This window comes from Panulirus ornatus, chromosome 13, assembly GCF_036320965.1.
Source record: "Panulirus ornatus isolate Po-2019 chromosome 13, ASM3632096v1, whole genome shotgun sequence".
In the NCBI taxonomy this organism is placed as follows: Eukaryota; Metazoa; Arthropoda; class Malacostraca; order Decapoda; family Palinuridae; genus Panulirus; species Panulirus ornatus.
In genome coordinates, this window is record NC_092236.1 from 61025857 (window position 1) to 61043892 (window position 18036).

Sequence of the window (18036 nt, forward strand, 5' to 3'; positions counted from 1 at the left end):
GACAGCATGTCAACCCCGGTATACCACACTGTTCCAATTTACTCTATTCCTTGCATGCCTTTCACCCTCCTGCATGTTAAGGCCGCAATCACTCAAAATCTTTTTCACTCCATCCTTCCTCCTCCAATTTGGTCTCCCACTTCTCCTCGTTCCCTCCACCTCTGACACAGATATCCTCTTGGTCAATCTTTCCTCACTCATTCTCTCCATGTGACCAAACCATTTCAAAACACCCTCTTCTGCTCTCTCAACCACACTCTTTTTATTTCCACACATGTCTCTTACCCTTACACTACTTACTCGATCAAACCACCTCACACCACATATTGTCCTCAAACATCTCATTTCCAGCACATCCACCCTCCTGCGCACAACTCTATCCACAGCCCACACCTCACAACCACACAACATTGTTGGAACCACTATTCCCCCAAACACACCCATTTCTGCTTTCCGATATAGTGTTCTCGACTTCCAAACATTCTTCAAGGCTCCCAGAATTTTCACCCCCTCCCCCACCCTATGATTCACTTCCACTTCCATGGTTCCATCCGCTGCCAGATCCACTCCCAGATATCTAAAACACTTTACTTCCTCCAGTTTTTCTTCATTCAAACTTACCTCCCAATTGACTTGACCCTCAACCCTACTGTACCTAATAACCTTGCTCTTATTCACATTTACTCTCAAATTTCTTCTTTCACACACTTTACCAAACTCAGTCACCAGCTTCTGCAGTTTCTCACATGAATCAGCCACCAGCGCTGTATCATCAGCGAACAACAACTGACTCACTTCCCAAGCTCTCTCATCCACAACAGACTGCATACTTGTCCCTCTTTCCAAAACTCTTGCATTCACCTCCCTAACAACCCCATCCATAAACAAATTAAACAACCATGGAGACATCACACACCCCTGCCGCAAACCTACATTCACTGAGAACCAATCACTTTCCTCTCTTCCTACACGTACACATGCCTTACATCCTCGATAAAAACTTTTCACCGTTTCTAACAACTTGCCTCCCACACCATATATTCTTAGTACCTTCCACAGAGCATCTCTATCAACTCTATCATATGCCTTCTCCAGATCCATAAATGCTACATACAAATCCATTTGCTTTTCTAAGTATTTCTCACATACATTCTTCAAAGCAAACACCTGATCCACACATCTACCACTTCTGAAACCAGACTACTCTTCCCCAATCTGATGCTCTGTACATGCCTTCAACCTCTCAATCAATACCCTCCCACATAATTTACCAGGAATACTCAACAAACTTATACCTCTGTAATTTGAGCACTCACTCTTATCCCCTTTGCCTTTATACAATGGCACTATGCAAGCATTCCACCAATCCTCAGGCACCTCACCATGAGTCATACATACATTAAATAACCTTACCAACCAGTCAACAATACAGTCACCCCCATTTTTTAATAAATTCCACTGCAATACCATCCAAACCTGCTGCCATGCCGGCTTTCATCTTCCGCAAAGCTTTTACTACCTCTTCTCTGTTTACAAAATCATTTTCCCTAACCCTCTCACTTTGCACACCACCTCGACCAAAACACTTTATATCTGCCACTCTATCATCAAACGCATTCAACAAACCTTCAAAATACTCACTCCATTTCCTTCTCACATCACCACTACTTGTTATCACCTCCCCATTAGCCCCCTTCACTGAAGTTCCCATTTGCTCCCTTGTCTTACGAACTTTATTTACCCCCTTCCAGAATATCTTTTTATTCTCCCTAAAATTTAATGATACTCTCTCACCCCAACTCTCATTTGCCCTCTTTTTCACCTCTTGCACCTTTCTCTTGACCTCCTGTCTCTTTCTTTTATACATCTCCCACTCATTTGCATTTTCTCCCTGCAAAAATCGTCCAAATGCCTCTCTCTTCTCTTTCACTAATAATCTTACCAAATATAAATAAAATATAAATAAAACCAAATATAAATAAAAAGTTTAAAAGTAGGCAAAGTATATTTATCTGGTTTAGATCTGCTCTGAATGTGAGAAATGTTAACAAATGTAGACAAAATGTATCTACCTGATTTAGATAAAGTTCAACATCACTATCTTCAAGGCCTTCCTCACCAACGGTTCCTGGGGTTGTTGCTGCAAAAAAAAAAAGTAAAACATAAATGTAATGTCACACAAAAAAAGAAATTACTTTATCTGCATACAGAAATTCATTCAAAACAATCTTCAATGAAAACACCTTTTCATCAAAATCTGAAGTACTAAAAGAAAAAAAAAATTAGTTTGTCTTTTATGAAAAGCCTGCTGGAAATCCAGTAAGCATGAAATGTTAAAGTTTTACATAGTATTCATGCAACATGTAAGTGGCTTAGCTTGTTCTCTTAGATCTAGGGTTCCCAACCTTTTCGTTCATCTGTACCACTTGGGCATTTTGACAGGTTCCCATGTACCCCTAAAAATTTAGGATCAGAAACAGATAAAATTATACGGATTTTATATTATTCTATCATAAATCTGTGAGACTATATAAGGATTTTATACTGATTTATAATGAGAGCTTTCTATGTTGCTTATGTTCTACATTGCTCATAGTGTACAATGTACAGCATGGTTATACTCTCAGACCCCTATGTACATCTTGAGAAGTGCAAATGTACCCCTGGGGGTACATGTATCCCAGGTTGGGAACCCCTGTCTTAGGTGCATATCTTTAAATGCAACCCTACCCATTAAACAGGTTTCATAATACACCATGCAAAAAATTTACATCTTTAGAATCTAGGTATAGTACTACAATAACTGAATACTTTTTATTTTTCTAATTAAGCAATGGCTCCTATTTAAGTGGTGGCCTAAATAAGATATCTCATTCTTACATGCAAAAAGATGTTACATTTGCATGCTTATACGTGCACTTTTAAGGCTAATGTAAGAAGAGATTACTTAAGTTTATTCAGATAAAGTTGTGAAATCCATCTATCAACATGGATTTTTTGTTTATACATATTCGCCATTTCCCGTGTTAGTGAGGTAGTGTTAAGAACAGAGGACCGAGCCTTAGAGGGAATATCCTCACTTGGCCCCTTTCTCTGTTCCTTCTTTTGGAAAATTAAAAACAGGAGGGGAGGATTTCCAGCCCCCCGCTCCCTCCTCTTTTAGTCGCCTTCTACGAAACACAGGAAATACGTGGGAAGTATTCTTTCTCCCCTGTCCCCAGGGATGGATCTAAGTTTATGAACTGTATTGCAAATCTGGACCTACACTAAAGAACTAAAATGTAAATACTGTACGGACTATGTGGAATCTTAGATGCAATATTTACAAAATTTACAGTTTCATTTTAAAAACCTGTAAATATGAATACATGCTCAAATACTTTTACCCTGTTTCAAGAATTTAATCTTTCTTTTTATCTTTTTAAATATATCAGTGGTGAATAACAAAACTATGTTCAAGGCAACACTATCACAAACTTCCATTTTTTCCAGGAAACAGACAAAGAATGGCCTATCCACTCACATGCACACATATATACATAAACGCCCTTACATGCACATATACATATCTACATACACAGACATATACATATATGCACATGTACATATTCATACTTGCTTGCCTTCATCCATTCCCAGAGCTACCTTGCCCCATAGGAAACAGCATCGCTACCCCCTGCTTAAGCGAGGTGGTGCCAGGAAAAAAGAAGAAAAAGGCCACATTCATTCACACTCAGTCTCTAGCTGTTATGTGTAATGCACCAAAACCACAGCTCCCTAGCCATATCCAGGCCCCACAGACCTTTCCAGGGTTTACCCCAGATGCTTCACATGCCCTGATTCAGTCCACTGACAGCAAGTCAACCCCAATATACCACATCATTCCAATTCACTCTATTCCTTGCACACTTCTCACCCTCCTGTATGTTCAGGCTCTGATCGCTCAAAATCTTTTTTGCTTCATCCTTCCACCTCCATTTTGGTTTCCCACTTCTCCTTGTTCCTCCACCTCTGACACATATATCTTCTTTGTCAATTTTTCCTCACTCATTCTCTACATATGTCCAAACCATTTCAACACACCCTCTTCTGCTCTCTCAACCACACTCTTTTAATTTCCACACATCTCTCTTACCCTTTCATTACTTACTCGATCAAACCACATATTGTTCTCAAACATTTCATTTCCAACACATCCATCCTTTTCCATACAACCCTATCTATAGCCAATGCCTCACAACCTTATAAAATTGTTGAAGGTGCTATTCCTGCAAACATACCCATTTTCCCTCCGAGACAATGTTCTCTCCTTCCACACATTCTTCATCACTCCCAGAACCTTGTTCCCTTTACCTCTGACACATATATCTTCTTTGTCAATCTTTCCTCACTCATTCTCTACAAATGTCCAAACCATTTCAACACACCCTCTTCTGCTTTCTCAACCACACTTTTTATTTCCACATATCTCTCTTGCCCTTTCATCACTTACTTGATCAAACCACCTCACACCATACAACCCTATCTATAGCCCATGCCTCGCAACCTTATAACATTGTTGAAACTACTAATCCTGCAAACATACCCATTTTTGCCCTTCGAGATGATGTTCTCTCCTTCCACACATTCTTCATTGCTCCAAGGATCTTGTTCCCTCCACCTCTGACACATATATCTTCTTTGTCAATCTTTCCTCACTCATTCTCTACATATGTCCAAATCATTTCAACACACCCTCTTCTGCTCTCTCAACCACACTCTTTCCATTTCCACACACACCTCTCTTACCCTTTCATTACTTGCTCGATCAAACCACCTCACAAAACATATTGTCCTCAAACATTTCATTTCCAACACATCCATCCTCCTCCATACAACCCTATCTATAGCCCCTGCCTCGAAACCTCATAACATTGTTGAAATTACTATTCCTGCAAACATACCCATTTTTGCTGAGATAATGTTCTTTCCTTCCACACATTCTTCATTGCTCCCAGATCCTTGCCCCCCCCCCCCCCCCCCCCCCCCCCCCAAACTCTGTGACTCACTTCCACTTCCATGTTACCATCAGCTGCTAAGTCCACTCCCAGATATCTAAAACACTTTACTTCCTCCAATTAACCTTGCTCTTATTAACATTTACTCTTAACTCTCTCCTTTCACACTTTTCTAAGCTCAGTCACCAATTCTACAGTTTCTTACTTGAATCAGCCACTAGAGTTGTACCATTGGCGAACAACAACTCTTTCACTTCCCAGGCCCTCTCATCCACAACAGACTACATACTCACCCCCTCTCTCTAAAACTCTTGCATTTACCTTCCTAACTATCCCATCCATAAACAAATTAAACAGCCATGGGAACATCACACACCCCTGCCACAGACCAACCTTCACTGGGAACCAATCACTCTCCTCTCTTCCTACCTGTACACGTCTTACATCCTTGGTAAAAACTTTCTACCGCTTCTACCAACTTACCTCCCACACCATATTCTCTTAAGACCTTCCACAAAGCATCTCTATCAACTCTATCATATGCCTTCTCCAGATCCAAAAATGCTACATACAAATCCATCTGTTTTTCTATTTTTCATACACATTTTTCAAAGCAAACACCTGATTCCCACATTCTCTACCACTTCTGAAACCACACTGCCCTTACCCAATCTGATGCTCTGTACATGCCTTCACCCTCTCAATCAAAATCCTCCCATATCATTTCTCACTTATACTTCTGTAGTTTGAACATTCACCTTTATCCCCTTAGCCTTTGTAAAATGGCACTATGCATGCATTCTGCCAATCCTCTAGCACTTCACCATGGTCCATACATACATTAACTATCCTTATCAACCAATCAACAAAAGAGTCACCCCTTTTTTTAATAAATTCCATTGCAATACCATCTAAATCAGCCACCTTGCCAGCTTTCATTTTCCACAAAGCTTTCACTGCCTCTTCTCTCTTAACCAAACCATTCTTCCTGACCCTCTCACTTCGCACACCATATCTGCCACTCTACCATCAAATACATTCAAGAAACCTTCAAAATATTTACTACATCTCCTTCTCACTTCATCACCACCTGTTAATACTTTCCCACTTGCCCCCTTCACTGATGTTCCCATTTGTTCTCTTGTCTTACGCACATTATTTAACTCCTTCCAAAACATCTCTTTATTCTCCCTAAAATCTAATGATACTCTCACACCCCAACTCTCATTTGCCTTTTTTTTTTCAACCCTTGCACCTTTCTCTTGACCTCCTGACACTTTCTTTTATACATCCGGTGCTAAGTCCACTCCCAAATATCTAAAACACTTCACTTCCTCCAGTTCTTCTCCATTCAAAAGTACCTCCCAATGAACTTGCCCTCAATCCTACTGAACCTAATAACCTTGTTCTTATTCACATTTACTCTCAACTTTCTCCTTTCACACACTTTACCAAACTCAGTTACCAACCTCTGCCAAACTCAGCCACCAGCACTGTATCATTGTCGAACAACAACTGACTCACTTCCCAGGCCCTCTCATCCACAACAGACAGCATACTTGCCCCTCTCTGCTACTGAACCACCCCATCCATAAACAAATCAAACAACCATGGGGACATCATGCACCCCTGCCAATACAGACATTCACTGGGAACCAATCACTCTCCTCTCTTCCTACTCATACATATGCCTTACATCCTTGGTAAAAACTTTTCACTGCTTCTAGCAACTACCTCCCATTTCATATACTCTTAAAACCTTCCACAAAGCATCTCCATCAACCCTATCATATGCCTTCTCCAGATCCATAAATGCTACATACAAATCCATCTGTTTTCCAAATATTTCTCACGTACATTTTTCAAAGCAAACACCTGATCCACACATCCTCTATCACTTCTGAAACCACACCGCTCTTTCCCAATCTGACGCTCTATACATACCTTTACCCTCTCAATCAATGCCCTCCCATATAATTTCCCAGGAATACGCAACAAACTTATACCTCAGAAATTTGAACACTCACCTTTATCACCTTTGCCTTTGTGCAATAACACTATGCATGCATGCTGCCAGTCTTCAGGCACTTCACCATGATCCATACATACACTGAATATCCTTACCAACAAATCAACAACACAGTCACCCCCTTTTCTAATAAATTCCACTGCAATACCATCCAAACCAGCCACCTTGCCAGCTATCATCTTCTGCAAAGCTTTCATTACCTCTTCTCTGTTTACCAAACCATTCTCGCTGAACCTCTCACTTCATACACCACTCCGACCAAAAAACCCTATATCTAACACTCTCATCATCAAACACGTTCAACAAACCTTCAAAATACTCATTCCATCTCTTTCTCACTTCATCACTACTTGTTATTACCTTCCCATTTGCCCCTTCACCAATGCTCCCATTTGTTCTCTTGTCTTACACACTTTATTTACATCCTTCCAAAACATCTTTTTATTCTCCCAGAAATTTAATGATATTCTCTCACCCCAACTCTCATTTGCCCTCTTTTTCACCTCCTGCACCTTTCTCTTGACCTCTTGCCACTTTCTTTTATACATCCCCCAGTCATTTGCACTACTTCCCTACAAGAATTGTCCAAATGCCTCTCTCTTCTCTTTCACTAACAACCTTACTTCTCATCCCACCACTCACTACCCTTTCTAATCTGCCCACCTCCCACCTTTCTCATGCCACATGCATCTTTTGCACAAGCCATCACTGCTTCCCTAAATACATCCCATTTCTCCCCTCTCCCCTCAGGTCATTTGCTCTCACCTTTTGCCGTTCTACACTCAATCTCTCCTGGCACTTCCTCACATGTCTCCTTGTGTATACATATACATATATACACATATACATACATACATATACACATACATGGAAATATACATTTATACACACGTACATATTCACAGTACCATTGTGCAAAGACGATAAAGGTGAGTGCTCAAATTACAGATGTATAAGTTGTTGAGTATTCCTTGGAAATTATATGGGGGGGGTATTGATTGAGAGGGTGAAGGTATGTACAGACCATCAGATTGGGGAAGGGCAGTGTGGTTTCAGAAGTGGTAGAGGATGTGTGGATCAGGTGTTTGCTCTGAAGAATGTATGTGAGAAATACTTAGAAAAGCAAAATGGATTTGTATATAGCATTTATGGATCTGGAGAAGGCATATATGATAGAATTGATAGAGATGCTCTGTAGAAGGTATCAAGAGTATATGGTGTGGGAGACAAGTTGTTAGAAGCAGTGAAAACTTTCTATCGAGGATGTAAGGCATGTGTACGAGTGGGAAGAAAGGAAAGTGATTGGTTCTCAGTGAATGTTGGTTTGCAGCAGGGGTGTGTGATGTCTCCATGGTTGTTTAATTTGTTAAGGGATGGGGTTGTTAGGGAGGGAAATGCAAGAGTTTTGGAGAGAGGGGCAAGTATGCAGTCTGTTGTGGATGAGAGAGCTTGGGAAGTGAGTCAGTTGTTGTTCACTGATGATACAGCGCTGGTGGATGATTCATGTGAGAAACTGCACAAGCTGGTGACTGAGTTTGGTAATGTGTGTGAAAGATGAAAGCTGAGAGTAAATGTGAATAAGAGCAAGGTTGTTAGGTACAGTAGGGTTGAGGGACAAGTCAATTGGGAGGTAAGTTTGAGTGGAGAAAAACTAGAGGAACAAAGTGTTTTAGATATCTGGGAGTAGATTTGGCACCAGATGGAGCCATGGAAGTGGAAGTGAGTCACAGGGTGGGGGAGGGGGTGAAAGTTCTGGGAGCATTGAAAAATGTGTGGAAGGCAAGAACATTATCTCGGAAAGCAAAAATGGGTATGTTTGAAGGAATAGTGGTTCCAACAATGTTATATGGTTGCGAGGCGTGGGCTATAGATAAAGTTGTGCGGAGGAGGGTGGATGTGTTGGAAATGAGACGTTTGAGGACAATATATGGTGTGAGGTGGTTTGATTGAGTAAGTAATGAAAGGGTAAGAGAGATATGTGGTACTAAAAAGAGTGTGGTTGAAAAAGTAGAAGAGGTTGTTTTGAAGTGGTTTGGTCACATGGAGAGAATGAGTGAGGAAAGATTGACAAAGAGGATACATGTGTCAAAGGTGGAGGGAACGAGGAGAAGTGGGAGACCAAATTGGAGGTGGAAAGATGGAGTGAAAAAGATTTTGAGTGATCGGGGCCTTAACATGCAGGAGGGTGAAAGGCGTGCAAGGAATAGAGTGAATTGGAACAATGTGGTATACTGGGGTCGATGTGCTGTCAATGGATTGAACCAGGGCATGTGAAGTGTCTGGCGTAAACCATGGAAAGTTTTGTGGGGCCTGGATGTGGAATGTGAGCCACGGTTTCGGTGCATTATACATGACAGCTAGAAACTGAGTGTGAACAAATGTGGCCTTTGTTGTCTTTTCCTAGCACTATCTCGCGCGCATGCAGGGGGAGAAGGTTGTCATTCCATGTATGGCGGGGTGGCGACGGGAAAGAATAAAGGCAGCAAGTATGAATTATGTACATGCGTATATATGCAAATGTCTTTGTATGTATATATATGTATACATTGAAATGTACAGGTATGTATATGTGCGTGTGTGGATGTGTATGTATATACATGTGTGTGGGTGGGTTGGGCTATTCTTTCGTTTGTTTCCTTGCGCTACCTCGCTGACACGGGAGACAGCAACAAAGTATAATAAATATATACATATTCATACTTGCTTGCCTTCATCTATTCCTGGCACCATCTCACCCCACAGGAAACACCATCGCTACCCCTTGCTTTAATGAAGTAGCGCCAGGAAAACAAACAAAAAAAGTCCACATTCATTCACACTCTGGTACCCATTTTATCAACCAATCCCTAGAGGTGGATGAGCAGCTGGGTTGACTGTGATCCAACTGCTGCAAACAGGATTAGAACCTATGTACTTGATCCTGGGAAACTCGTGAATGCATCACGGTCAGGAATGCTAACCACTACCCCATAGGAGTCCATGTTAAAATTCAAAATACATAACTTCTTAAAAAACATCAATGATCCTGATTTACATATCTGAGTAATGGCTTTTTGAGTGTGCATATTCCATTTAATAAAATTCATCTCCTTAACTCACTGTTCCTGATATATGCATAAAAATGTTTTGGTCTAATGACATTACTGAATTCATTAGTGGCATTTCAGCCTTTTCTTCATGATTTTCTTTCTTTGTATCCAATTCTGTTTCAAAAATATTTACATTTATTGCAATACTTGATTTCTTTGTCAAAACTAAATTTTGAACATGTACTTGAACAATCAGCTTCTTAATTCTATGTGTACAACTGTTACTACCTGAAAAACCTACTTCTTTGCTTTAATCCACAGTGCCATTATTTCATACTATACTATTCGCCATTTCCTGAAGCAGCAAGGTAGCGTAACAGTGCCATTATATGTAAGGAAAAGAGAAACACCTGTTTTGGTAAACCAAAAATAATTTCTTCTTTCTTTTTACCCCCTCCCACTTTTTCGTAAGCACTTCTATGCTTTGGTGTAGACATTTTTAATTGTTAGGGAAGAAGTCATCTATATGTCAAAGTAAAGCACTATAAAGTCTGCACCTGTCAACAACCATCATTCATTTATCCTCAATGTGTCTGCCTCACTTGTGATCCTTTTCTGATCTACAGGTGTAACATGGTGACCTAAAATGAACAACCAGTGATCACCTGAGAAGTATAATGAAACCTTTCCTTTCAAAACTGAGCTGAGGAACTCAGAAATATCAAGAGTTCCTGAAATTTAACGGAAAAAAATTAAGATCCTAAGCTTAGGAATGAAATCCCAAGATCTTGGGAAAAAGGCCAGCATGGGGCATCACTAGCAGAGCCAAGAAGTGAAATGAGGCTGAGTTCAGTATGAAACTATTCATGTAATGAGCATGGGTAAATACATGATTAGCTTTGGCAAAGAGTAGACACATTAGAAATCTTAGTAGAACTTGATTTTTGCTAAGGCATGAAAAATACAATGCATGGTTCAAAACTTCCCTCAACATGCCAAAATATTTAATAGTGTACTGAACATGTTTTTTTCCTAAAAATCTGGATATCTCCAATCAAATCATCATTTATTTATTTATTTATTTATTTATTTTACTTTGTCGCTGTCTCCCGAGTTAGTGAGGTAGCGCAAGGAAACAGATGAAAGAACGACCCAACCCTCCCACATACACATGTATATACAAACACGTCCACACATGCAAACATACATACCTATTCATCTCAACGTATACATATATATAAACACACAGACATATACATATATACACACGTACAAAATTCATACTGTCTGCCTTTATTCGTTCCCATCGCCACTCCACCACACATGAAATAACAACCCCCTACCCCCGCATGTGCGTGAGGTAGCGCTACGAAAAGACAACAAAGGCCCCATTCGTTCACACTCAGTCTCTAGCTGTCATGTATAATGCACCGAAACCACAGCTCCCTTTCCACATCCAGGACCCACACAACTTTCCATGGTTTACCCCACATGCTTCACATGTCCTGGTTCAATCCATTGACAGCACGTCGACCCCGGTATACCACATCATTCCAATTCACTCTATTCCTTGCATGCCTTGCACCCTCCTGCATGTTCAGGCCCTGATCACTCAAAATCATTTTTACTCCATCTTTCCACCTCCAATTTGGTCTCACACTTCTCCTCGTTCCCTCCACCTCCGACACATATATCCTCTTGGTCAATCTTTCCTCACTCATTTTCTCCATGTGCCCAAAGCATTTCAAAACACCCTCTTCTGCTCTCTCTCAACCACACTCTTTTTATTACCACACATCTCTCTTACCCTTTCATTACTTACTTGATCAAAACACCACACACCACATATTGTCCTCAAACATCTCATTTCCAGCACATCCACCCTCCTCCACACAACCCTATCTATAGGCCATGCCTCACAACCATATAACATTGTTGGAACCACTATTCCTTCAAACATACCCATTTTTGCTTTCCGAGATAATGTTCTCGACTTCCACACATTCTTCAACACTCCCAGAACTTTTGCCCCCTCCCCCACCCTATGATTCACTTCCGCTTCCATGGTTCCATCTGCTGCCAAATCCACTCCCAGATATCTAAAACACTTCACTTCCTCCAGTTTTTCTCCACTCAAACTTACCTCCCAATTGACTTGTCCCTCAACCCTACTGTACCTAATAACCTTGCTCTTATTCACATTTACTCTCAGCTTTCTCCTTTTACACACTTTACCAAACTCAGTCACCAGCTTCTGCAGTTTCTCACATGAATCATCCACCAGCGCTGTATCATCAGCGAACAACAACTGACTCACTTCCCAAGCTCTCTCATCCACAACAGACTGCATACTTGCCCCTCTTTCCAAAACTCTTGCATTCACCTCCCTAACAACCCCATCCATAAATAAATTAAACTACCATGGAGACATCACACACCCTTCCCGCAAACCTACATTCACTGAGAACCAATCACTTTCCTCTTTTCCTACACGTACACATGCCTTACATCCTCGATAGAAAGTTTTCACTGCTTCTAACAACTTGCCTCCCATACCATATACTCTTAATACCTTCCACAGAGCATCTCTATCAACTCTATCATATACTTTCTCCAGATCCATAAATGCTACATACAAATCCATTTGCTTTTCTAAGTATTTCTCACATACATTCTTCAAAGCAAACACCTGATCTACACATCCTCTACCACACTGCTCTTCCCCAAGCTGATGCTCTGTACATGCCTTCACCCTCTCAATTAATACCCTCCCATATAATTTCCCAGGAATACTCAACAAAGTTATACCTCTATAATTTGAGCACTCACTTTTATCCACTTTGCCTTTGTACAATGGCACTATGCAAGCATTCTACCAATCCTCAGGCACCTCACCGTGAGTCATACATACATTAAATAACCTTACCAAGCAGTCAACAATACAGTCACCCCCTTTTTTAATAAATTCCAGGGCAATACCTAACCTATTATCTGAAAAAAATCTCTGAGAGTTTATAATCAGTTCCCAAAAATATTCATGCACAACCCTAAATCATTCAGGGCTGACCTGCAATCTCCACTAGTCATCGACTGATGACCCTTGAATAACAGTATGACATCATTAACCAATTAAAGCTTGACATACCACATGGCCTAATCAATGTTGTCAACATGGTGAAATTATTTCCATCTACTACCAGGAGACTACTCTAGTTAAGTGTGCAAATTCAAATATGGTGCTTGTGCATTTAAAATGTGAGCACAAATGAAATCTTCCACTTAACTGAGATAGTCCCACTGATTGGGATCCCACAAAGTAAGGATATTCTTTTTCACATTGGAGGCTCTAGTCATGGACAAAAGTTCACATCTACATCATGGCCAGGCCTTACTTGAAATACAGAGATTTTGGAGGAAGTGAAAACTATAGTCTTTTAAATTGTGCCAGGCCATAGTTATTAAGAAAGACATGAGACGGTAGTGAGTTCCAAAGCTTTAAAGATTAGAGAAAGTAACAGTCATCAAAACAGCCCACCCTTGAGTTGCCAATGACTACACAGTAATCATGTAATGCAGCAGCTTCCCAAGTATTGTGTGGTCTAGCTAGTGATGGGGGTACACAAGCAGCCAGCTCTTGGGAGCAAAAACCAAAGAATACAAATAAAAGACAGAGAGTGAACTAACAGTGCAGCACAGGACAAGTGGATCGGGTGTTGAAGTTGGCCTGGGAGAGTTTATGTCTGACTTCTTTTGACTCAACCCCATCGTGTAAGGATGCAAAGAGAGAACCATCCCAGATGTGAAAGCAGTAACTAGCCATACAAGGACAGATCAATCATTTGTATAAATGAAACAACTGTTTAGAAGAAAAGAAATGTTCTACATTTAAACAGGACTCCTAGTTTCCTAAGAGGCAGATTTAGCTATTTTTGTTATGTGGCATTTCCAACATGGAGTGGATGTTACAGTAATACCAAGCATATTCAATGAGTCAGGAGGTGGAATTACAGAACTATTAAAGGAGAGAGGAAAGTTATGAGGAGTTTTTGACTGAGAGATGGGTAGAAACTGGGTTTTGGAGGCATTAAACCTAATGAGATTTTGAGAAATCCTGCTCAAGTCTGAGTTTAAAGTGGAAGTTGTGTCGAGACAAGATGCAGATCGAGTGAGAGAAGAAAGAACAAATTGAAGGATGTTGAGGAATGCAGTGAGTCATCAGCATGAGAGCATTTTGTTATTTGTGGAAGAAAAGAAATCGTTGATAAAATGTAGAAAACGTGTAGGAGGCAAGACAAAGCCTTAAGGGACACTGCTATTTAAGGAGAAAGGTGAAGAGGCTGATCCAATCAACAACCACAGAGACAAATCATCAAGAGAGAAAGCTAGATATAAGAGAACAAAGTGTGGGAGAAAAGCCAAAAGAGGGGAGGTTGGAGATGAAATTCCAATGCCACACCCTGTCAAGAGCTTTAGATATGTTGAGGGCAACTACATAGGATTCCCAAAAATCTTTTAGGGATGCTTACAAGATTTTAGTAAGACAGGAAAGAACATCATCAGTAGATCTTACCGTATTGAAGCCATACTGGTGATCAGAGAGAAGACTGAGATTCAAGATGTCTGTGGATATGGGAAATGAGGAGGGATTCACACACTTTGGAAGTGGTAGATGTCAAAAAAAAATGGACGACAGAAGGGTTAGCACAGTCACCCTTCATAGGGATGGCATATTAGAAAATAAATGCATAATTTCACATTTAAACTGCATAAATGACTAACTGAGCCTGACACTGTGATCAGGCTCCCAGGTGGCTAAGGCCCCTGATGTGTTGCACCCCCAGTAGTTTGTCTCCCACAAAGCCCCTCCATAAAAAGTGCTACCCCCTCTTTTACTCTTGCCCTCAGACAAACCCAAGACTTTACCCCACAAACATTCCTGACCTATTTTACCCACTTCCCATTCAACTTAGTTTTCTTGGAACCAGAACATCCAAGTTCTCATAAAACAGAGCATTTCTCCGTCCCTTCTTATCCTGGTCACATCCAAGCACATTTCAGACTCTACAGTCTGAACCTTTGAAGAAAAATTCTTGTTTGGCTCTTTCTTCTGTTCCACTTCTTTAACAAACTGGAGATAAGTGGGTAGGGTTCTTTTTCCCCTATCCTTATGGAAAAGAATTTCAATGGTAAAAGATAAACATAAAACATTGCAACAATATCTCTAACATGATATTCAAAGCAAGGTAATATCTTAATGTTGGTACGTATGAGTAGGTAAGTACTCTTCTGTAGATAATACTTTTGTTTCTGCTCTTGAAACCTATTAAATGTGTGTACCTCATTTGGCTAGGTCAAGCAGCACCTGACAGATCACTGTGTCCCACAGTTAAAATGAGATCACTGGCAACTTTAGGATGGGTCCCTACAATATCTGCTTGTCATCCACAGGAAGACTTGTAGTCTCTTTCCAAACTCCAAAAATCTCTTGTCCTTTATGTGTTAGGTGTTTTATCATTAAATAATGGTTAACATCCTCTTCTCAAAGACCCATGTGCAACCTATTCTATGTTGCTCCCTTTATCCCTACATGCACTTCATCCTTGCATCTCCTTATGCATGAAATTTCTTTAAAATTTACTCATAATATTCTTAGTAAGTTTGCCCATCAGAATACCTCACTCTGCATAATTAACTTAGGTACACTAACAGAGGAGAGCACCTGGTGCTGACTGGATGTGAGTTTAAATGTTTATGGCACTCTGATTGGTTAAGGATGTATAAACAAAGAGAGCTGCTCTTAGTATGTTGTGAGTGTTCAGACTCATGGCTTTTCACTTTTTTGTGGATTTTCATAATTTTTTTTCTAGTCCATCTAGAGCTCTAAGATACAACCATGAGTCTTACAATGAAACAATGCTCTAAAGGGTAGCACAATCCAGGGTTCTACTGAACTGATCTCATGGTTTTTGACACATCAATGTTTCATATCAGTGACAAAGATGTTTGCAGACAATTTTGCATGAAATTATCTACTCAGCCTACAAACAGCAGCATACAAGTATAAACTAACAGAGAATATTCTTTTCAATTCTCTTTAATTCAATTTTGTTTCCCCTATTTCACTAAGAAGATCTCATTGCTAAAAATAATAATAACCACTGTACAGCATGAGGATTTTAAAGTTTCTGTTCAAACTTTTCTAGCTTACAGAGCTGGACTATGAATATGGCAGGGGAAAATGTAACTCAAACTTCAATCTTACAAAAGTAATTACTCCTACTAAACCTTAGCGTGTCCAATCATGCAAAATGACAATCTTACTTTTCAACTAGAACCACAAGTGATCAACAGCATTCCCAAGAAAAGAAGTAAAGCAGGTATAGAACAGCCTCCAAAAAATTACATTTGTAATAAATATCACCCATAAAACATATGCATTATACTGGTATTCCCAAGAAGTACTTAGCAAATCAGGATTCTACTGCACTCTACCATGCGGAGGGGTGAGGGTGCCATGCAGGGAGTACGAGGTATGTCCAGGAGAACCTTGTCTGCGTGAAGACACATGTCCAGTAATTGCCTTCTGGAACATCCGATTTGCTCTGAAAAAAAGATAAAACTGTAATACTCTCTTGCACAATTTTGTGTTAAAACTGCAGAGTTCAACTGCAGCTAACACTATTTCTGAATTTTTCAAGTCACGGTGGTTACTTTTTCAGTGTGAAAAAGAACTGGTTAGCAAAGCAACCACATGAGAATAAACTGTGATTGTGTCAACTCAGCTTTGTTAGAAGGTCAAAACAGTACATCAAAGATCTGCCCCTACAAAATGCAATCTTTATTAAAGATGTAATCAGAATTCTATAAAAACTCTCTTACTCGTATCTTCAAATCCTTTACCATTTACAATTGTGGATGGAGTGCACATAGCCATTCAGTTCGCAAATAGCCTCAATCCATGTCCAGTGTACAACAAGAATAAGGGTTTTCTAAACTAACTTAAGCACCTTTTCATCTTTCAATCTGATGTGCAATTATTTGCCTTCTACAACATGCAGGGAATATAGAGGTAGAATTCTTTCTTCCCTACACCAGGGAAAGGGCAGAAGGTTAAATGATGAAGTGAGTATTTTGAAGGATTGTCAAATGTGTTTGATGGCAGAAAGGCAGATGTAGGGTGTTTTGGTAGGATGGTATGTGAAGTGAGAGTCATGGGGAGAGGTTTGGTGTGCAAGCTTTATGGAATTAAAAGAAATGCAGCAAAGTGGCCGGAGTGGATTGTATTACAGTTGAATTTATTAAGAATGGGGATGACTGTGTCGTTGATTGTTGGCAAGGAAATTCACTGCATGTAGGATTATGGTTAGGTGCCTTAGGATTGGTACAACATATTTATTGTGCCAATGTATAAAGGCAAGGGTAATAATGGCGAGTAGTCAAACTATAGAAGTATAAGTCTATTTAGCATACTTGGTAACTTGTATGGGAGGGTATTGATTGAGAGGGTGAAGGCATGTACAAAGCATCAGAATGGGTAGGAGCAATGTATTTTCAAAGTGGCAGAGGATGTGTGGATCAGGTGTTTGCTTTGAATAATATGTATGAGAATATTTTTTTATTTTTTTATTTTGCTTTGTCGCTGTCTCCCGCGTTTGCGAGGTAGCGCAAGGAAACAGACGAAAGAAATGGCCCAACCCACCCCCATACACATGTATATGCATACACGTCCACACACGCAAATATACATACCCATACATCTCAATGTACACATATATATACTACACAGACACATACATATATACACATGCACACAATTCACACTGTCTGCCTTTATTCATTCCCATCGCCACCTCGCCACACATGGAATAACATCCCCCTCCCCCCTCATGTGTGTGAGGTAGCACTAAGGAAAAGACAACATAGGCCACATTCGTTCACACTCAGTCTCTAGCTGTCATGCAATAATGCCTGAAACCACAGC

At 40.2% G+C, this 18036-nt stretch overlaps 1 protein-coding gene across 5 annotated transcripts in view; it reads right to left on the minus strand.

Annotated features, from left to right (window-relative positions):
- The window catches only part of Exo70 (exocyst complex component 7), a 129774-nt gene that overhangs the window by 52109 nt on the left and 59629 nt on the right, over positions 1–18036 (minus strand). For 3 of the 5 annotated variants that reach the window (XR_011713631.1, XR_011713629.1, XM_071669118.1), the window contains exons 7-8: positions 16548–16657; positions 2073–2140 (exon numbers count right to left, since the gene is read on the minus strand). Coding sequence is in view for 2 of the 5 variants with exons in the window: in XM_071669118.1 (XP_071525219.1) it covers positions 2073–2140; positions 16548–16657 (178 nt within the window). In the remaining 3 variants the exon portion in view is untranslated. The remainder of the gene's footprint in view (positions 1–2072; positions 2141–16547; positions 16658–18036) is intronic. The other 2 variants (XR_011713630.1, XM_071669119.1) reach the window with 1 other exon arrangement.